Source organism: Cydia pomonella, chromosome 6 (genome assembly GCF_033807575.1).
Source record: "Cydia pomonella isolate Wapato2018A chromosome 6, ilCydPomo1, whole genome shotgun sequence".
Taxonomy (NCBI): Eukaryota; Metazoa; Arthropoda; class Insecta; order Lepidoptera; family Tortricidae; genus Cydia; species Cydia pomonella.
The window spans coordinates 7208250-7231777 of record NC_084708.1 but is presented as its reverse complement, the minus strand read 5'-3'; the positions used below and the strand labels follow the sequence as shown (position 1 = coordinate 7231777).

Below are 23528 nucleotides of genomic sequence, written 5' to 3'. Positions count from 1 at the left end.
TAAATCATAGTCAATCATTAATATTTGAATGAAAACAACCATATATATGTCAAATGCTAACAAAATCTGTCATATTTGCTTACATTATTTTAATTTTCTATTGAACTTCACTTTAGATATCCTTCATACGTCCTGCACTGGAAATGGCATTGGAAGATCCATAAAAGATCATAAGATGACAACTGTAAAATAAACATGAAATAAACTGATGGAGTGTCGAACCTCAAATCGATGTTCATCTCGACAACAATCAAAGACTATTTATTGATCATAGTAAAAAGTACTCTGTGCTGTTTACTTATTAAGTTTAACATAAACCAGAGCTCAAAAGGAAATTAAAACGCTATGTCAACAAAATCAAATTATAAAATTAATGACGCTTGTCACACGTGTCACAGGCGTTGTCAGTTTTGCAGAACATACAAAACAATCCTCGCAATTCTTCGCTGAAATCGCGGACCATATAAGCGGAGAACGGAGACGAATCTGAGCATTGCGCCTCGGCGATCCAGCGGTCAAACAACTCTAATATATACACAACGTTTGTTTGTTTATTAGATCAGTTATCGAAATGCCGAAATTCACCTTCGTGTTAGTGATCGTGGCTCTGGCCGTCAGCGTGCAAGGTAAGTACCGGATGTTGAATCAAAATATTAGAGTCACAGATGGGCTGAATGGCAAGTTTTTCAATGGTCATATTCGGCTGAAGTGACGAATTATGTTTTTTGTTCCAACACTGTAAAATGAAAGCTCCTTCGGGACTTTCGAAGTACTCTTTTCCATCAGTTTACATTTTCCTGTTGTCATTAAGACATATCATGAGCAATGTTGAGTTTATATATTGATAATTTGGAGTTTTGAATTTTTTTTGGAGTCCCTTGCCTTTTGACCTGTTTGTTTCTAGGAAATTTCTTAGGAAGCGATTCATCTTTAGCTGCTAATTTTTAATCTAACGGTTTACTAGAATGATACAGATGAAACGAATAATTCGGCCGAATATTCGTACTAGTAGGGGGTCTCGAGACTGTTCCCATTAATAGCGTTATTTTTGTGGTTTATTATAAAAACACGCTAGAAGTTTTGTATGAACAATATTTTCCTAAATCTCTAAAATAACGGCTTTTAAGGCTTGTTAGGAAACAGAAAACCCGCAAAGCGGAGCTTCGTGGAATGATGGTCATGCATCCACTCCTCCACCCATCCCCTAGACAGACTAGACATCTTTTTTCTTAAGACAATTGATTAAGATAGTAGTTTATTTATGATTTTTTTTGGTAAGGATTAAGGTGAAACAAGGCTAATGATGATGATGAAAATATGGCAGATATAAATAATTCAGGAAATAATAGATATCATTAATATAGTTAGTTTAAAAGTATATAAGGGTACCTTTTTTATAATAAACCCTTAAGGGCCGCTTGCGGGTTCTAGGGTTAGCCAACTAAGGGCCACTTGCACCATCCCACTAACCCGGGGTTGACCGGTTAAACCTGGAGTTACTATGGTTACCAGTACAATTTGACACTGGGTTAACCGGTTAAACCTGGAGTTACCATAGTTAGATAGTTACCTGTACAATCTGGTTAATGGTTTCAGTTAAACCCGGGTTAGTGAGAGTAGTGAGACGCTACGTGGGAATAGACCGTTTGTACAGGGTTAAACTGTACTGTATAAATAGTTAACTCCGAGTTAGCTAAACCTAGAACACGCAAGTGGCCCTAAGCAATGCAACGGGTATTATTAAGTACCTATATTCCAAAAATATTTTATACTTTGAATTTTTCTCAGCTTTTCTTTATTTTGTCCAGCGTTAAAAATAGAAGTAAGCATTTCAAAAAATATTTTCATCTCAATTTAGTGTATTTCGATTTGATTCCGATTAAGTTGTAGCTAGATTTATACTATAAAATATATTCATAGTCCATTCAAACGCATATGCATACGTCCAATAATACGCATTGTCCTAATGTAAAATCAAATTTGTTTATAAAATAGTCACAATATAGGAAATTTATAAAATTATTGTTTTATAAATAACTGTGAGTTTTACGCGTACAAGCGGGTCAAACAGGTATGCAGGTATTTTTTGCGTAGCAGGAGAGCAGGAAAATAAAAATAATGCTAATATAGTATAAAACTCAAATAAATTACCTCATCTGTCTATAGTTTACCCGTTTCTGATTAGAACTAATGCATCATTAATATTTATTAAATATATGTATTATTTTAAGATGAAATCTAATAAGCCAACAATAACTCTTTTAGCCGACTTCCTCGAAAGAAAGAGAACATAAGATAAATCGATTGCAGGTGTTTTTTGTCTTTATCTCATGACTTCGTCATTGGTGTTTTAATGTTTATAGTTAATACGGGTAACCTTAGAGAATGTTCCAATTTTTGACGGCCGGTTTGGCCTAGTGGGTAGTGACCCTGCCTACGAAGCTGATGGTCCCGGGAAATCCTGGTAAGGGCATTTATTCGTGTGATGAGCATGGATATTTGTTCCCGAGTCATGGGTGTTTTCTATGTATTTAAGTATTTATAAATATTTATGTATTATATATATCGTTGTCTAAGTACCCTCAACACAAGCCTTATTGAGCTTACTGTGGGACTTAGTCAATTTGTGTGATAATGTCATATAATATTTATTTATTATTTATTTTTATTTTTGTAAAGATGTATTACATACTTAAGGATGTTTCATGTGGAATGGTCAAAATCCTGAAATATTAAGAACACGTAGGTAAGTAATATTGACGATCTGTCTGGCATAGTGGGTAGTGAAGTGACTCTGCCCATGAAGCCGATGGACCCGGGTTCGAATCCCGGTAGGGGTATTTATTTGTGTGTTGAGTACAGATATTTGTTCCTGAGTTATGGATGTTTCCTAATGTATTTAAGTATTCACAAATGTGTATATATTATATATATCGTTGTCTAAGTACCCACAACGCAAGCCTTATTGAGCTTACTGTGGGACATAGTCAATTTGTGAAATAATATCCTATAATATTTATTTATATTTAATATACTTATAAATGAATTGATTTGAAGCACTTATTCTATATACTTTCGTAATCTCTAAACAAATGAATGTAAAATGTTACGCAGTAGGTATATTATATTTTTATGCGTGTTTCTTGTTATTTCTTGCAGAAAATACCTAAAAGTAAATGCGTTATTGATTATAAGATGCGTATCTTGTTCAATTACCTCCCCGATATTTATCAGAAACCTGTTTGGTTGGAATCATTGGGATGGTGGCGAAAAAATTTGTTGACCATATCGCTAATAGCCAAATGGCCTTACCCCAGGGTTTTGGGTGTGGCAGTGAATTCTTGTAAGTATTTATAGCTTTGTTAGGTACTCTTAATTTGAGATTTAGGTATTATAGTTCGTGACATCCACGATGACGCGTAGATTTGTCAAATCTAACCTTTAATAATATGACAATACGAGTCAAGGTACGCGTCGTCGTCATCACGTCGAAAAATAGTAAGAAATTTAGGCATTTTGGGAATGTGGTATTTTGAGAAAAATATGTTATTTTGAGATTCAAGCATTCTGACACAATTCCGTTTTAAGATAAAAAAAAATTGGGAAATGCGTAAAATGAAATTAAGATGTAATTAATTCATTACAATTAATTTTAATTTTATTATTTTTAATTTATAATGTAATGTTTGACGAGCATGATGAGAAGATAAACATACTTTTGACGAATGTAGCAAATTTATAGTGTAATTTTCATCGTGAAATAAAGAAATCTAATCTAATGCATGAAGCCAAAGCAAAATGTAGTTTATCATTGGGCTATAAAAACGATTGGATCGTTAGATCTCGTTTCTGAAAGTTGGAGCCTCACAATGCTTACATACAGTCAAGTGTAAAAATATGGGTGTATCTTACTCAAAAATATGTCCCATAGCAACTTATTCCAGTGTAATAAGAGCGTTAGTACCATATTTATGAGACGATTCTCTCGATACATATTTTTGCAGCTGACTGTACCTGTTATACTCTAAAAATCTGAAAATACTAATAGTTTAGTAATTAGTAAAAAGTAATTCTAAACTCTAAATGCTGCCGAGATGCGACACTTGGCACGTGTAATCGTTTGATTGTCCATGACATATTAATGTCTAATTGTCCTTTGCAAAGTAAGACTTTATAGGTAATATTAAAACACGTTTAATCAGACTATGCTAATTTAAGCAGTAAAACTAGGTTCGTAAAATCACAATGGGACTGTAATGACCTATTATGACCGACCTTCATTCATTTACGACCATTTAGGGACATTTTATTAGAAGTTTTTCTCAAGATTTTCCGTAACTTGGAATTTATTTTATAATGTTGTGTGTCCTTACTACGAGCATCCGCGAGTTACTTACAATGTCAACATTGAAATATACATACTCTTACTCTTACATCTGCGTAACTTCAATTCAACTTATACATCTCGCTCGCACTTATATGTTCGCAAATAGCAACGATATGCTGATAGGGTCGTTTACCTACCGCACACATTGCTGGACCCAAGTGCATAATTTTATGTTTTTAATGTGTAGGGACATAATTTTATTTGTTGTTTTTTATTTTTTTGTATCTCTTGTCCTGTATATGTGTGCTTTATGGAATAAATATGTTTTTTAATACAGTTGCTCAGTTGTCCCGTGCCGAGACATGTCAGGACTCGTAAATAATGACACACTTTGCACACTTGCATTGAAATTTTCTATTCTTTTTTTAATGTCAGTATTAGCGAGATGCATAGAGTAAGTTACATAGACTTCAGCGTATATGTCAGTGTTGATACTGTCAGTGACTCGTAGTAAGAGTAAAGATGTCATTCCATTTCATTGCATTTATTTATTAGCACACATAGACAATTTATTAAGTATTTACACCAATTTATGTGAACATGGAAGGGTGTAGCAATATAATATAAGTATATAACAATATAAAAACTAAATAAAATTTTACAATTAATAGTTCAATCATAAGATATGATTTTGTTCAGATGATAACTAGCTAAGTAATCTTTTGTTGCAAATACGAACTTAAGTATCTTAAGTTTAAGATAGGAATCTCAATCATGGAGCTATTCATAGAAAAGTCTCTACCTGTCATTATAAAATAAAGGCTAGGAAGAAGTGGAAGTCTATTAACATACTACTCGGTCAACAATTTCGCGGAAATCATTCAACAATATAGCGTAAATATTTTTTTAAATTTAGTGTTGGCTCCACTCATTTACACCTCGAGCCACGCGTCTTTTGTGTGGCTTTAATCCTTTGTACCATCTCATTCATCAATAGTTTGATTAAGGAGACGACAATAATTAAAGTAAACACGTGAATATAAAACCGTCCAAGTGCGAGTCGGACTCGCGCACGAAGGATTCCGTACCATTACGCAAAAAACAGCAAAATAAAAAGTATCCAGAACACATTCGCCACTTTCACAAATCGCAATTATATGTTTTTAGTTTGCTTTCGGCACCAGTGACGAATGTGTAGGTATCTAAATTTATATTTTTGGGCGTTTTGGTCACTACCAAAGAGAATTTGTAATAGAGGTGTATTGTCAAAGAAAACTTTGTAGCGACGTAAATTTACTGCCATCTTTCGACACATGATTAAAACTTTTAGAATGCCATTTGACTTTGATCCTTATTCTTTCACTGATATGTGTTCAATTTGTTAAATATCAAAAATACTACACTACCTAAAGGTTATGGCGCCATCGCTCGAAACGATGCTGCTATCTATACCTTTGGCCTTTGATCTATTAGATGGCACCACTTTTTGATATTTAACCAAATTAACTCATATCAGTAAAAGAATAAGGATCAAAGTGAAATGGCGTTCTAAAAGTTTTAATTATGTGTCGAAAGATGGCAGTAAATTTACTTTTATTTCAAATTCTCTTTGCCAAAACGAACTAAATATAAATTGCCAAATTGGGGTATAGTTTCGTCAGCAGTATAAGACAGTCTCATTTTTAAGGGTTCGTAACAAAATGGTAAAAAGAAATCCATATGGTGCGACTCTGTCTGGCGAACTACTGGACCGATTGGGCTGAAATGTTGTACACATATTTACGTCGGCGACCCAAAGGCGTACCCAAATTGTATACCACAATTATTCGATGTGAAAAATAATAAAGGCGACCATTGCATATAAGCTCAAAGTTAGAAGTACATATGTATAAAATACGTGTGAAACTTTTTTATCATTATATGGCATTTATAAGCCTATGTAAATTTATACGACAATACCTACCTAAAGTAGTAACTCTCAAAAGTCAAAGATCTCTTAAAGACTGGTGATACAAGCCAAAGGCCACCTGATCAGTTGGAAATGATTAATATTTGATGAATAATGCTAATTTACGTTATATTGATATTTAATTAGCTACTGCCGTAGGTATATACAGTGTGTAAATCCAATACGGGTAATAAATTAAACCACATAATTATATAATTTATCCGTGTAATAATTATTCAAGAAGTGTGTTAATTTCACTTAATTATGCCCCGTTATTATTTTTTGAAAATTTACCGGGCAGCAATGTACCTACTGCAAATATTACGAGATACGAGCTTTTATAGTAACTGCCAACAAGCGTTGATAATTACTTTAAAAGTTTTAAAGTTCGTATCTCGTAACTTACATGTAAGTAGCTTTACATTGCGGGCAGAATTATTTTATATGGTTAAAATGGTCATTGAATTTCCATGTACAATTTATCGCAACATACTTCTTAGGTACAATACTAACCACCGTTTAAATATTCGCCCGTATTAATTTACACACTGTATATCATGATATAATAATCATAATGGTTAGTCATAAAACTTAAAGCAGCCATATTAATAATGCGACCTCGGCAACAAGAAATTTATCAAAAATTAAACATGGTAGCTACAGTAAAATACATTAAATATCTATTTATTATATTGTCAATTATTTATATTATGTTTGGATTTTATTTTAATGTATATACTAACCCCTAGCTATAACGATGGAACTAACAATGTTTTATGGATTTTTTTCGCCAATTTTTTCGTTGTCTACCTTCAGTTAGAAAGTTATCAGAATTACAGGAGCCAATTCAGATTCTCACTTAACTTGATTATCACATAAACATCAAATATAGGTACTCGTAACCTTATTCAGTTACACACACGAGTACCTACAACATGCCGTTAGCGAGTAGGTACAGTTAGCTGCAAAATTACATGGATACATTAGGAATGGCATTTATTTATAAAGTGACCTTGCACTTTTGCAGCTGGGTGTTCTAAATATTTAGCGAAAATCTACAATTAATTTTATATTTATTAAGCTACAAGTTAGTTATCGAAACATAGACTTTATTGCAAACGTATAAGGTCCACCGACTGTCAGTTCAGAGTGTTACTTTTAGTATCTATGTATTGCATATTGAAACTATGTGCTTCAGGTTTCCCGACGTTCGAGGATGACGTTGCAGCCGCTGCGGCGTCCGGTGACTGGGTTAAAGTGCATGAGATGTAAGTATACATACAGCTGCAATTTTTACATATAAGTACGTAGAATAATTATATCCTTAAGGCCTTCCTTTAGTGAGCCGCTTTTGGACACACGCAACACAAAATAAAAGCTGGGATAGCGCTAGGAAGATGCATATACAACGCTATTAAATATAATAATATTTTAAAAAAGAAATACTTGACATCATGGTTAGCTAGGAAGAAAAGAAGGGGGGAGGTTTTACTCGTATTTCACCAAAAACAACAAACTTATTTTTTTTAACCATCTATAAGTCAATATAGTTCGATGCACTTTGCATACACACACAAGCTCAAAAACTTCAAAAGCTATCATATTTTCCTGTTTTTTTTTCTATTTTGGAGTGGTTTATTTTGAATGAATAGTTTGTTTTTTTTTTACAGCTTAAGAAAGAACTTCGCTTCGTCGTTTGGGGTATGTTCATAAAAAATCTACATTATAATGAATAATATAAAATTTATAGTTATGTACTGCTGCTCCAGAGTTCAAAGGCGCCTACTTTTCAACCAAATTGTTCTACCAATAGAAAGATATGGTTAAAAAAGTGTTGCTGATTGTGATTTTATCGACATTTGTTGGTCAAGTCAGCAGTGAGAAACAGTGAGAAAATAATTACCTATATTTAGAAATTTGTATTTGTTTGACAAGGGAGCAAAGTTATTATTTAGCCCTCCTGCGGTGCGGTGGCATGGTTGCATTTTTATCACTTGTCACTATGCCTGTCACTTTCCCACTTACATACTTGTTAGAACGTGACAGGTTTGGTGACGGGCGATAAAAATGCGACCATTGTGAGGAGGACGATTTATTTTCAACTGACTGCCCTAAGACGCTTGCACTCATGAAGGGAATTGAAGGAATTTGATTACCCTATAAACGTAAATCCTCTATTTATATATTTATCTTTTTTTTTTTGTTTCCAGCAAAACACTATGACAGATGTCCGAAACCTGAAGCCGCAGAACGGCGGCCACGTCTTCGCAGAGGCGAAGTCCACCTTCGAGCACTCTTCCAACATCAATGGCAAGTCCAGCCACGAGCGAGGCGGCCACGAGGTCGTCAACAACGACGGCAAGGTTTCCGAATGGGACCTGAATTAAACCTTGACCCCAAGGCAAAGAGACCCATTTGCACTAACATCGCATTTCACAAATAGAATAAGCGAGTCCTTGTCATTGACGAATTAACAGTCAGACTTACGCTAGTGTTATAGCTTAAGTTTGACAAGTTACTGCAAAATGTACGTCACATTCTGCACTATTTAGTTCAGCTGCCGAAGTCACTAATGTCCATGTTCATAAGTCCATGGTATTGTGATATGGTGGATGTAGTTGTCAAGAAGTAAATCAAAGATTTCGAATTTGAAATTATTTACTAAATCATTGCTGCTACATTCAAACACAGGCTCGCTTATTTACACGCAATGATCGCTTGTTTTAGACCACATTCGAGACCATTTATAACAACTTTGGTTTAGGACTGCACTTTAGTTTTAGACAGAATTGTATTGCGTAGATACCTACGAATGGTTAGAATTATGTAAGTAGTACACATGTAAGTAGTTATGATACAATCCTTAATTTTATCTCAACACAAACGACTAAACAAACAGCAGGTTGAGTTTCAACAGTCTAAAGAATATCAATTTACTTATATGATCGTCCATCGATTTATAAAGAGCATCAGGCCATTCTAAACCATATATAGATATTGTTTAAAAACACCACCCTTATATTTATATCACTATAACTTATGTAACTCAATATCCATGTACATTTGCACACATTACAGATTTATCCCCACTCTATGCGTTTTTATTATTTTTTCCTTGTAGATAAAATAGTAGTAAAATGTCGACTCTATGCTCTTGTTCAGATTAAGAAAATACTGCATACAATGCAGGAAGAGGGAATAATTGGAGGAAAAAGTACTCTTTCTAATTCTGGGCACTAATTATAAGTTGTTGATTCTACGTCGTTTCTGTAAACCATTTACACACCTACCTACTCTAGAATAAATATAAGTGCCTACAAAATAAAATATAGCAATATTATTTAGATGCATCATGTGAACAGCATAGGATATCATGAGGAGATTTTAAACCTTTAGTTAATTCAGCTTATAATATGTACACTTTTATAATCATACTTTAAAATTATTTTTTTATTTCTCATACTCTGAAAGTGAATCATTGTTGTTCTACAAGAGGTGCAGAATGTAATACGAATACGTTTCCATACTAGAGCATTTTACATTCTAAATACGTTTTTTTAATTATTTTAACGATAAGCAATTACAATTTGGTTTCTAATTCATTTGTTGGACAGTTTCCATTCTGATATTTAACAAGTTTAGCTCCCCGTCCCATAAATAACAATATTTTACCTAAACTGTTAATTGAAAGTGCCCTTAAGAAGTACTATGTAAATTTATACTAAGTCATGTTTTTTAAAATACCTACACATCTATTTCTCTTTCATCGTATTCGAAATGAAAAATAGAGTATTTAACTCGGGTGAAAGACACCAATTCATCCCTTCGTTAACAATCTACTATAATGAATATTAAAGTAATCCTACATACCTACCTTTAAAATATTAACTTGCTTTTTTTTTGGGCTATCAACTGATCATGATTATAAAATTTAGTTTAGTTTTTTTGGGTAACTACCTACCTCCCCTACACGTTTTTTTTTTAAATTGTTTCGCTTTAAACTTATAGTGTGGGTGGGGAGGCATTCAATAGTTCTTTCAAAACGAATAGCTTCACCAACAATCATTTTTTAACAAATTAACAAAGTGAATATATATTTGGAAATAATCGCTCCGAAAAAGCAAACTGCAGCCTCCATTGTGTAACATATTGCAGCTGACTGTACAGGTTAAGGGAATATGACTTTAAAGGTTAATTGCTTTTTAGACACTGTAGTATAACTTAGGTAAACTAAATTTAAGGTATATTGCCATTCAGGCATATTGCGTCTTAAACATTAGTGACTTTAGACAGCTTAATATGCAACCAGCGATTTAATTATTTTGCTATTCAGACATTTTTTGTTTTAGATGATCAAAATCTTAGGCTAGGTAATGATTTTAATGCATTTTGCTTATTAGGTAGCCGCTTAGACATTCGTTTTAAGCATTTTAATACTTAGGCGTTTTGATTTTTAGGAAAGAAGGGAAAAAAGGCCGGTAAGAAAGTAGTGTACAAGGTCATTAATTATACCACGAGTAATATGGTAAAAGTTAGAAAAAAGGTAACTCAATGTATGACCGCACGCTAGGTATTACATTTTCTTGTACCTTGTAGGTATCTACTTTAAGAACAAGTTAAATTACTTTCTATGAAAATATTTTAATTTGTGTTTTAGTAGACACACTACTATTTAACTACCTTTTTCGTTAATAGGTATTTACTAGTTAATCCTTAAGGAAAAATTTACGATGACTTAAGCTTAATGCAAAAACTGAGTTCGTATCCGGGATCGGCGCGTGTCATGGAACGTGAGACACGAATCAGTGGTTAAGTCTCCTATGTAATACAATTTAGATAAACATCATGGGCTTTGTTCTTAAATTCCATCATAATTATCAGCCGAAAGACGTCCACTGCCGAGCATCCAATCAATCGTCACAACGTATGCTTGTAGTGTCCTAGGCTATAACCGCGAAAATCGATTTTCGTCAATTGCGGGAATTTTTCCCTTTCACTCTAATTACGTCTTAATGAGAGTAAAAGAGAAAAATCCCCGCAATTCGCGAATTTCAGTTTTCGCTGTCGGCCCCCTAGTGCCCTGTCCATATCTAGGCTCGGTTTTATTAGATCTAAACTGGACCCGCTCTCCCACTTCTCTTCTCTTTCGGTATCTTCTTCTTCTTCTTCCTCGCGTTGTCCCGGCATTTTGCCACGGCTCATGGGAGCCTGGGGTCCGCTTGACAACTAATCCCAAGATTTGGCGTAGGCACTAATTTTTACGAAAGCGACTGCCATCTTCCCTTCCAACCCAGAGGGTAAACTAGGCCTTGTTGGGATTAGTCCGGTTTCCTCACGATGTTTTCCTTCACCGAAAAGCGGCTGGTAAATATCAAATGATATTTCGTACATAAGTTCCGAAAAACTCATTGGTACGAGCCGGGGTTTGAACCCGCGACCTCCGGATTGCAAGTCGCACGCTCTTACCGCTAGGCCACCAGCGCTTTTCTCTTCTCTTTCGGTATGTAACATACTTAATCATAAAATTTTCTACCTCAGCGATCGATAGTTCAACGCACATTGTGTCCTGAAGGGTCTACCGTGAAAATTGAATGCCTCTTTATCGCTCGAATATGCAAGAGTGATAGAGAGACAGATAACGAAATTTAAATATTTGATTTTCGCGATAAAACGACAAGTTGTCTAGTCCTAGTCGAGTTGTAGTAGTCCTTGTTGTCTGCTTACAATCAACTTGAAGCTACGAGTATGTCCACTTCCTCGTTTGATTTGGGCTTGAACCTAACCTACCGTAAGTAATATTTATCGAGAAAATAATGTTAAACAGATGCCGGTAGTCCAGAATTACATATTATTCTGTTTCTGCTTAAACATCCCACCAACATGAGCATAACTTCGAAGCCCTTCGAAATGAGATTATCTGACCTACGCTGACCCTGACCTGTACTTAAAGTACCAATTATTATAGACGCATACAAAAATCACAAAGATAGTATATATGTTTACGAGTAGACCGTTAACTCTGGAGCGGCGAACATTTTGAATATTAGACAATAGGCATAGACTCTTCTTTTCCTTTTAACTCTGGTTCGTGCCGTAGTCGACCAGTAAAAATAAACGAAAACTCCATGATATTACCCGTTTATTTTTATAAACAATGAATTATTTATACATAGTAGCAGTTAAATAATCAATCTGCGTAAACACATTTTATCTATGTTATCTCGCCGACCTCCACCTTGAACTACAGTGCCCGCAGCGCAGTCAAGTTTATTTATACTCGTATCTATTCAGGTCAATTATTTATGATCACCTGTAAAAATTCCTTGTCGTCTTACGCTAGGTTTTAATTTGTACAGAAGTATAGAGGAAAAGGGACGAAGTCACACGACAATTTCACCATACAAACGTAGTCCCCATTTTCCTCTCTGTATAATCATAATGATAATTTATTAATAATATAAAATCACATGTCAAATAGGTACTACAATATGTAGGTATTACTTAATATTATTCTTATGCTATGACATAGGTTTACTTATAAACAACTCTTTGTGGTCTAAGAACGTCTGCTTGAGGAGCCAATTTCGAAGTCTAGTTTTAAACATTGACGCACTTTTTGCAGTAACAATTTCACGCGGAACGCAATTGTAAATTTTACGACCCATTACATGGGTTAGCTTTTTTGTTTTCGCAAGCCTGTGCGATGCAAGTGGCAGCATTCCAGCACGCGCGCTGCGCGTTGCGTACCTCCGTGGATCTTCGATGATTGGATTGGAGTCTACCTCTTAGCGTGTGTTTATTGCCATTTGCATTATTAGTAGCGAGGGCAGTGTGAGTATTCCCAACGACTTGAATAATGGCCTCGCGGAGTAACATTGAGGGACGCGAACTATCGCGCGAACGGCGCGCTTCTGGAGTCAAAAGACCCTCTCCCAATCGGCGACTCCAGCCCACAGCTCGACCCCTTACTGCAGGAGTGCGTGGACTGACGCGAAGTAGCACGCTCGGACCATTTAAAATGGAAGAACTCGGGCCAGCCGCTTTAACGCAAAACATGCCGTTGCGAGTTTTTTGCGCATTTGATCTATATGGCCACCCTAGGCGAGGCAGCTGTCCAGCTCAAAGCCAAGGAATTTTGAGTTCATAACTTGGCTGATTACAATACCATTCGCTATTACAGATAGCGAATGATATATTAAAATTGTAGCTTTTTTTACGCAATTTAATGTAATAAAGTAAGTATATATAATAATCGAGCTTGCAGAAAAATATCAAATATGGCATTGTTTGAACAAAAGATTCCCTTTGGCAAAATTAATCTTTGTGTTCCTAAGATGTATTTAAGAAGTGGAGTCACCCAAATTTTTGGTGCAGGTGAAGTTTTGGTAAGGGACTTTTCAGCGTCGGCGACGTCTGTGTATAATTTTCAAGTAAATCAATGTTTCGTATAATTTTTAAATAAATATGGACGTAGATTTCATCTAAATCGGTTCAGTGCTTATTGATTCCCCATACAAACTTCCACCTCCCTTTTCACTCTTAAAGGTTATTTTTTAGGATAAAAACCTGGGACTCAAACTATATCTATACCAAATTCCATCTAACACGGTTCAGCGGTGATAAATGCCCCATACAAACTTGCGCCTTCCTTTTTACACCCTAAAGGGATGATTTTTGGGATAAATACTATCTTCTTTTCCGAGGCTCAAACTATCTCTATACCAAATTTTAAATAAATCGGTTCAGCAATTTATGCCGGAAGATGAATTGAAAAAAGTTTTTTTTTTCATGGTTTTGCTTCAGCACGATTTATACGAAAACTATACCAAACTTGGCATAGTTAAATGATATAGATATCAAGATCAATTCAAAAATCTTGGCGGCTGGACCAATCCTGCCAAAGGAGATCGCTTGTTCACGACACGCCGTATTTTATGAGCTGCAGCTACGACGACAACCACAGGTATGCCCCGTCGTTTTTTTTATACTACTTCGATGGCAAACAAGCATACGGTGCGCCTGATGGTAAACGGTTACCGTAGCCTATTGACGACTGAGCTCTGGCAACTTTACTCACTGGCAGAAACACAACACTATGAGTAGGGTCTAGTGTTTTTTTATATATATTATAATAAGTAAAAAAATGGAATAAAAAAACGAAGGGGCATGGTTAACAGACAAAAAAATATTATTCACAAAATCAATATCCGTTTGATAATTAGATTATCTGATTTAAAATTATGTGCATCAAACGCATCGCGTTTATCGCATAAAACTACGGCGAGCTTTAAAGTCTTAATCAAGGTTATAGACCGCGGGCCACGAGCATATATCGTCAGTCATCGCCTCCCGGCTGATACTTTGTCAAATGATAGTTTAGATGCTGTTTTAAATAAAATAAAAACCGTCAGCCGGTTGTATCGCGATGGAAAGACCGTCAGCGCTTATTTTTTACGTGTTCATGCGACAGCTGACGTTCTTACCACCGCGATACACCCGGCTGACGATTTTTTTAATAAACAATAGCATCTAAACTATCATCTAAATTATCAAACGGGAGGCGATGACAATTTTTTTTTAAGTACGTGTTTCGGTGGCTACCATTCCTCCCACCAACAGAGCGGGAGCTGACCTCCACGAGGGTTCATCATACATAGCCTTTAACCACTATACGAGTTTTCGCCCGAGAGGCGATTGGTCACAGAATCCGTTCCTGGCTCGCGGTAAATTACAAAACATGCATTATGTCTGTGCCCCTAGTGAAAAGGGGTACAAGTCGAAAAATGCTACTTTACAGGAGAGCAAAATAACCGTTGGAGAATAAATTAGAGCTTACTATGTCGTAATGGTAAAAAGTACTAAATAACTTTAAATGCAGTTTAAGCAAATAAAATACTCCCTTTCATGTTGTATTATTAGTTTTTGTATAAATATAACGGTTTTAAAAAAAATTGACTTGTATCCATTGCGATCAATGCATTTCAAAAGTATAAATGAACATGTACCTCTTTTCACATATTTTTTGAATTGGTGAATAAAAATATACATTTCAATATTTATGAAATAACTTTTTACATGGCAATCTTTTAAATCAACTTCCCAAGATTACTTTAAATGTCTGGTTTATGTCTTTTGTTTCGCATGTCTAATTCTTGACTAATTATGAAAATAATGACTTTTACCTTTTTGTACAGAATATCACTCAAGTGTAAACGGATGTAAATAGATTTGTACTGATGCTTTTTGAAAGTTGTATCGAATTTTCAGGTAAAATTATGAAAACAAAGCCGTGCTTTTTTGTAAGTTTTATTAAGAAAATACAAAAATACTTACTCCAGCAGTCTACAGAAAACGAAACAATATAATGCTCAAAGACATGTAACAAATCAATTGAGCATTCTTTAATGGGTTTTCTTTTTTTCCTTCTCTATAAGTGTATGATCTACATCACACTCCATATGACTATGTCCAGGTACAAAAAAGTTGTGGGCTATTGTTTGCAGGCTAGGATGGTTACATATCGCGAGAAGATACATGACATCTTCTCGCGATACGTAACCATCCTAGCCTGCAAACAATAACCCACAACTTTTTTGTACCTGGACATACCATACCATACCATACCATACCAAACCATACTATATAAAAGTTTTTGTTTTGGCCATAACAAGATTCCGAGTAAAATATTAAATGTTTTACACCATCAGGAACATGATTAAGAATGAAATTGTAAACTTAAGATGCAATTTCATTGCCTCCCCTACCAGCTACACCTTCATGCCACATAAAGCAATACGAGTATGATTTATTAGTGATGCAATTCCTTATGGTTAGGTTAAATATCCATAGTTGGCGTTTATTAAATACAGCTCCTGACTTTAAGTACGGCGTCGGTTTTGAAATTCTGGAAAATATTTTGAGCAACCGGGCTTCGGGCTGTCTGGCTGCAATTTCTCTTGACTAATTTCTTTTTGGGTGAATAATATGAAATTATTGTTTTCATTTTTCTTCTGAAAAATATTGAGCATTTGATTAATGCGGCTTCTGCCAGCCAGCCTAAACAAATAAGTTCAATTAAAAAAAACTGACTAAGTTAAGGCTTGAGGTAAGGTAAGGATATTTTTATCATTTATCATTCAAAATTTAGTATGTTTACACATTTTTTTAAAATATTTATGTAACCACTTTTCATTACATTTAGATGAAGGACAACATTTATTGTAATGTATTTATTATAAATATTTTAAATACATGGATTTTGACGCCATTTAGATTTTTATATTATCCAACATTTTGTTTTTTTACCACCTTATCAATTCTACAACTATGGCATGACTAACTCCTCATTTATTAAAATATGTAGGCTGTAGGGTGCATTCAAGTTATTCTGTAAAAAAAACACTAAAATAGTGGAGGATAATTCCGAATAGGATATTACAACAGAATATGAGTGATTTTTTAATGATTTTCGGGATCAACCAATTTCTGAAATTACTCGAATACACCTTACCAAACACTTAAACAACCATAATACGTAGTAGATACTAAAACCATTTTTAAAGTGCAGGCCTTAGCACCTGAGCCTAAATCGAATGTAGGTATTTTTTATAGATGCAATGAGCACAAACACACGGTAAAAGTACGTACGGCCTTTTGTTGTGTACCTCTGCGTACAGTGCATTTAAGCCTCGGACGGGACGCAAGCGGACAAACGTACATACATTCGACCGACAACCATAATACTTTGATATTGCACAGTAGCGAGTGAAGCACAAAGTCGTTAAAGTCATTTTAGGTACCTATTTATTGTTAAAACTAATACGAAATGGCTTTATCCCTATCTATAGCTAAGTAAGATAGTTGGCCATACAAACATTTTCATTCCATACCTACTCATAGAAATCAATCGATCACAGTTTTTATTATTAAACGTTACCTACTTAATTTAAGTCTAAACTTGCTTGGTGTTAAAGGGTAGATGTAAATCTAAATCCTAAAATGTTATGGTATTATTACCAGAAGAAACTTTAAAAAATACGTGAAAAGGGATATAGCTCACGCGTATAAAATGTCGTCTCTGTGGCTCGCAAGCGGCGTAAGCACGTCCTCCTCTCACACAAGCACAAGCGATTGCGCGGCCCGCGGGCGTGCGCGGCGGCATCGCGCTTAAACTTGTATCGTTTTACACGTAAATTTTACTGACTTAAGACGGTATAAGTCAAGTTGTAGAAACGGTTTTTAAAATTACGTCGTAAATATGGATTTAAGTCAACTTGTTCTATTATTAATATATTTTTTTTAGTGTAAACTAATTTAAGTAGACTTCGATCCTGTGCCATCGAGAATTTTCAAAAGGGATAAAAATAGGTATAGCATTACTCACAAAAAAAAAACAAACTCGTGAAAATTATCCACACTCATACCTTTCATCACAAAATAATTATATGCTTTTTTTGTTAATAATAATACATGTTAACATATACCCGCCATACTGAGTTAATTTGGGTCAGTTATATCATTTTGCACGTTCGTAACTTTGTTAATCGTTGAGATAACTAAGATCCATTTACACCAACAGACGCGTTTTATTTTTTTAAACATTTTGGTATATATAACTCAATTTAGCCAAAATTGGACTTGTACCCCTTTTCACTAGGGGCACAGATGTATGTTTAGGTATGAATGAATGAATTTATTTTTTTACTAACAAGACACATGGTTATACAGATGTTAAAACACTTAATACAATTTACAATAAGTAGAGGTGCGCTCATATTTCGCCAACAATACTGGCATGCGAACAATAATTATAAACAATTAATTAAAATTTACTTAATGCAATTTATACAACAACACAATTAAATTATTTAACATTTATTTACATAAAAACATAAGGTGATAATCTACATATTAAATATCAAAATATTATTGGATCGAATAGAAAGAATTTAGCACTAGCTAATAATTGTAGTTTCTTTTAAAAACATCCTAAGGGTAATTCTTTAATATCACTAGGCAGTTTATTAAATATGTTTACTTATACACATTTAATGACATTTTCGATTACATAATGTGGTACTATATTTTATTGTTCTTACAAGCCTGTTTGGATACCTAGTTTTAAATTTACATATTTTCCAATTTTGTAAACTGCGAGATTTACAGTGATATAGATATGCAGTGGTATTAAACATTGTTCCAAATTACAAAATTTTTGACATAAATATTTAAAGGCACATAATAAGTTGAGGATCGTTAGCAGAAAAAATTTTTAGGCACAATAATGGAGTTGATAAAATCGAAAATAACAAATACTATAGATATTGTGGTATAATACAAATAAAAACTGACTTTCTCTTTTGTAAAAAAATGTAGGTATGGCTTGATTAATGAGTGGAGTTTGCCAGTGGTAACATGTTTATCTATTAGCAGTAATTAAATTGTCAATTACCTAAATTGAACCCGTTTAAACAGTTGTAGGCAGCCGTACAAATGGTATACATAGGTGGGTATTTTTAAATACTTTTGTTTGTTTTTTTTTAATAGATTTATTTATTTAGTATATATATTTAATCACATTGTATTTCAAACATAATAATTTTCCATGTTCTACTCCTTCGGTGTAAAAAATGGTATATAAAACTTTATTTGCGTGCAGTAAGCCCGTCAACGTAAAAATCATTAAATGCGTAGAAGAAACAAGTTCATTAAAATGAATCCAAATGTCAATTATATTTTTAATTGCTACCGTAAATCAATTTTTAGTTTTACTTCGTTTGAACATTTCAGTTGTAGTTAGACATGCTTTAAAAAATAATTAAAAGCAGTAATTAAGAAATAAAATAATGACATAAATTATTTTATTAATTTAATTAATTAATTTCGGTTAGAAAGTTTTAGTGCGATGCCCTTGCGAAGGCAAATTCGACTTGTTTCACTTATGTACTATCAGTAGCGACACAGTAACCATATCACTTTTGTAAAAATACCCTTTTTACAAGCTTTTTTTTATTTATTAACTTGCCCTGCAAGTCTTGCATGTTAAATTTTACCCACTTCCCGGCTTCTGGTGAAGCCTATTTGCATACATATGTAAGTTGGGTGACAATGCAATATTATGGTACCATCAAGCTGATTTGATGATGGAGACAGGAGGTAGCCATAGGAACTCTGTGATAAAACAACGCAACCTAATTGTGTTTGGGGTTTTTAGAATTGTCTCGATGAGTATTAGTTGCCTGTGGAAAAAAAGTACAGTCAGCGATAAAATCTTGTACCAAAAATGAAATTAATGCCAAAAACTTTTAGTACTTAACCTTATTAAGCCAAAGTATTAACCTCCATACATCGCCGCATGCTTCATAAATATTGTAGGTTAGGTGGTGCTATTAGATAGATATGGGTTGGCATCATGGGGTACAGTCGAGTCGAGTGCATTCGCAGTATTCCACGTACGCAAGACTTGCCTCGATCCTTCCAACGAGCTAAACTCCGCCCCTTTATATGTATGTACAGGTAACCAATTAGGATGTATTTAAGATTGTTTATCTTTATATGCAAACTATTCATGCATTTTAGTTTTATGCATATGATAACTGCCGGTTTATACTATGTGCATACCTACTACTATTTATAATATAAAACGTAAAATTGGAACAGAAAGGTAGAATGAAAGAATACTCATAGCATGGCGGTAGGTCTTTTATATTTATTGGCCCTATCTTTGACTTCACCATGAACGAATGATCTCCTCTCGATGTGAAAATTCCTGTTCGTCGTGCAATCGTTTCGTCTCATTTTTTATTTATTAGGGCTACTGTTTTTGTGCTCACCAGTTGGCGCCACTGCAGCACTGCACATTGTAGAGCGAGGTCCAGAAAAACAGATCATAAAATTCTGATATGCTTATTTTTTTAAAAGCAATTCGTTCTAATACACATACATAAAGGTATTTTAACGTCTAAATTTGTCGCTTTTAAACCTGTTTAATTTTGCATATATTTTAGTTGGCACTTTTTTTAAACCACTAACATTTATTGAACTACCTACATATATCTAATGTTTACCATGATTAATCAAAGATAGAAAATATTTACCACAATTATAAGGATTGAAAAAAGCATGCAACCCCCAAAAATCTATGTCAACATTTGAGAAAGACCTTCGTCTACACTAGCGCCGCTAGTGGCGTAATAAACACAAAACTTATAAAAAATGTAATTGTATAGGGAATCAATAAATGTAGAACCAATTTATATGAAATTTTACATCTTTCATTTAGTTGAAAATGATACCAAACTTGACTTAGTACCTAAATTTACAGTTATAGCTGAAAAGAATTAGCTCGTGTTACAGGGCCAACCCGGTATCGAAGGTAGGTACAAAGAAATCACTGCATGCATTACTGTGGCGTTAGTCATTATTGTTAACATGTTCAATTTTCCAGACTTGAAAATCTCGACAACAACCATTTTAACAAATTTACGTCACAAATAGGTTTACAATAATCTCTTAGTCAAGCGCAGTTACTACTTCAACCATTGATGTACGTAATAGGGGTAGATGAGGTACCAGGCGCTCGATCGTGAGCCACAAAATATAGGTTCCGGGACCTATATTGAATCAGTCGTACGGGTGACGCTGAAGTGTCAACATTGTCGTCAAATTCGATAAAATATTGCCAAAGAATGCCGTGTTGCGCCTTTTTCCAGTGCTTCAATAGCTCCAAGCACAAAAACAAAGCTCACGGTATCACTTTTCATTCGTAAGTACTGTTATAACATTTGAAAACATATTTTTTTCTAAATAAAATTAAAAATTTCCTTGTTATTGAGTGAGCGCGACAGCTAAATAATGCATTACCCATGTGAGTAACACGTTTATCCGAGTGTCAAGTAGGCCTGCCCACTTCATGCATTGTAGAGTCAGCAATTTTTTTTATAAATAATGCAACTTTTTAAATCATGTGCTCCTATTCCTTGAAACTATAGAATGTAACCGGTTTTTATTTTAATATACGAATAACCGGTTGTTAACCAAAAATTCAGTTTTTCTGATAGTATTGTTAAAACAATATCTTGCATTAACTTGAAATCCAAATATCGGGAATAGTCCATCAAAAATTACTAAATAGTACTTGTACAACAATAGGAAAACTATGGACAACATTTTTAACGAGAGCTCGGTTTACAATTTTAATATGCGAGTTATAGTGTAGTTTTAAGATGTATTTATGTATGTTGAAAACTGTGTAAAAATATTTAGAACAGATATTAGATCAATCAAATTTAACCTTTTATCATAAACAAAAGAAATAAATAATAATCATCTCTATTTGTCAAGTAAAATGTATGATGACTGGTCTGGCCTAGTGGGCAGTGACCCTGCCTATAAAGCCGATGGCCCCGTCCCGGGTTCAAAGTTCTAATGATGGATCCATGAAGAATTGAGGGAACACTTAAAGTCTTATAGGTACACATATAGTGATTTTTGTGGTTTTTGTTTACAAATTAAGCATTTTCATCCAAAAACTGGCAATTAGTGTAGTGGAACTGCTGATTATAAACAGAACGAAACTCCCTAACTACGTATTTACCGTTTGAGTATTTGTTTTAATTTGTCCTCTTTGTAGAGCAACTAAGGTGATGAAAATAAAAACGATGAAAATCAGAACGAATACTTTAAATTGAACATTCTAATGTAAGGGCACGCTGCCGTCTCAAATCGAGAAAAGTGGGACATTGCTAATTTCGCCTTCGATAGGGAATGATTAAAAAAAATATAACTTCAAAATCAGTATTAACGTTAAAAAAATGAAAACTATAATGTTTAGAGAAAAAACTTTCACTTATTTCTATTTTAAAACGAGCTGCAGCTGTGGAAATGCCTAGCGATTGAATTGTGAAAATTAAAAATGATGCTCGGTTTCGTTTTTGATACAATTTTTTTTTCTCCATACATTATAATTTTCCATTTTATACCGCCCTCTCCGCATATTTTTTTTAATTGTATAGATAAACTATCGGTTTTACATATAAAATACATACAGTTTTACATATTTTATTTGTGTTAGCGAAAAAAAAATTGTTTTCCATAAAATAAATAAAGTGCCTATTTATTTTAATTTCGTATATATTTTATAAATATTTGTTTCCTGACGCTACCTAATAAAGACCGCCGTTGAAGGCGCTTATTCCCATGACTTACAACTTGTCCAATATAAGTGAATCCGTATACGTATCGTAACTATGAATAAACAAGGTTCACACTTTTATATTGGTTATCTTGAGTCGTGCGCTCGGTGAACGATTGGAATATATAAATACCAGGAGTAACTACGAATTACCAGTGATTACATTATCTCTTTTCAAGCGTACTTGTCTTTTCCGAAAAACCATCAGAAGTGAAACCTCGAGATCCCTATCAACTGAGATCATATCGTTATACTGGTTTTCTCGAGGCGACACGTTAGTTAAACATAGTGAATAGTCGACCAGGGTTTCAGAAGTAAAAAACGAGGGTCAATTTCATGCTTTAAAAATATGATAGTCAATCATTTGATATTAATCTCAGTGTAACTCGCTCGCTCAGATATTTGCTTGAAGTGAGAGACGGTCTAAGATTAGGTAATATCAAATCATTGTATTTTTTAAAAATCGAAATGACTTAATATCACTTTAAGACGACAATGTAAGAAGTATGTACGTCTCGCCTACACATTTGTATAATGTTATTAGTTTTTCTCTGTTGCACCTCGAGGAATACGCAAAATATAGGGGTCTCGCTTGCGCAGCACTGTTAACTATATTTGGTTATCCCTGTTGCTCGTTGTGCACATGTACATTATAATGGTGTGTAGTATTTGCAAATGAGTGGGTGCTGGACCAGATTTTAGTTTTGACAACTATTAACGTCACATATCTACCCCTTTTACTTACATCAATGACTTCAACCATCTAACAAAGAAACTATTACAATAACACAAGCTCCTTAATTCCGTTCAAAAACATGTTTTTAACATTATTTTTGACATACAAAAGGACGCAGCCTTCTCTTGAAAAACGAAGCGACAACTATCCCGCTATTATATTTTATGTCTATTGTTATGATAAACCAAAAGCCGTCAAATACTTCTTAGAACTGATCACTCATTTAAGCAAGCAATTATCACCTTTCCGCGCCAAAAATTACAGTTTAAAGTTAAATACAAGTTAGTGTGTTGATAAGCATGTATAGAAATTATTTATGTAGAGT

General features: G+C 34.2%; 1 protein-coding gene across 1 annotated transcript; it reads left to right on the top strand.

Moving 5' to 3' along the window:
- Positions 1 to 438: 438 nt before the first annotated feature.
- LOC133518800 (uncharacterized) lies at positions 439 to 9367 on the top strand. Its single transcript, XM_061852506.1, has 4 exons — positions 439 to 626; positions 7474 to 7543; positions 7946 to 7976; positions 8486 to 9367. Exons 1-4 carry the CDS (start codon positions 572 to 574, stop codon positions 8660 to 8662), a joined length of 333 nt encoding a protein of 110 aa, XP_061708490.1. The 5' UTR covers positions 439 to 571; the 3' UTR covers positions 8663 to 9367.
- The last annotated feature ends 14161 nt before the right edge of the window (positions 9368 to 23528 follow it).

Bases quoted from the DNA above. Each gene is read 5' to 3' on its own strand.
- LOC133518800 (XM_061852506.1), top strand. From the start codon at position 572: ATGCCGAAATTCACCTTCGTGTTAGTGATCGTGGCTCTGGCCGTCAGC. The intron at 627-7,473 runs GTAAGTACCGGA...TATGTGCTTCAG, and splicing joins TCTGGCCGTCAGCGTGCAAG to GTTTCCCGACGTTCGAGGAT. The intron at 7,977-8,485 runs GTATGTTCATAA...TTTTGTTTCCAG, and splicing joins ACTTCGCTTCGTCGTTTGGG to CAAAACACTATGACAGATGT.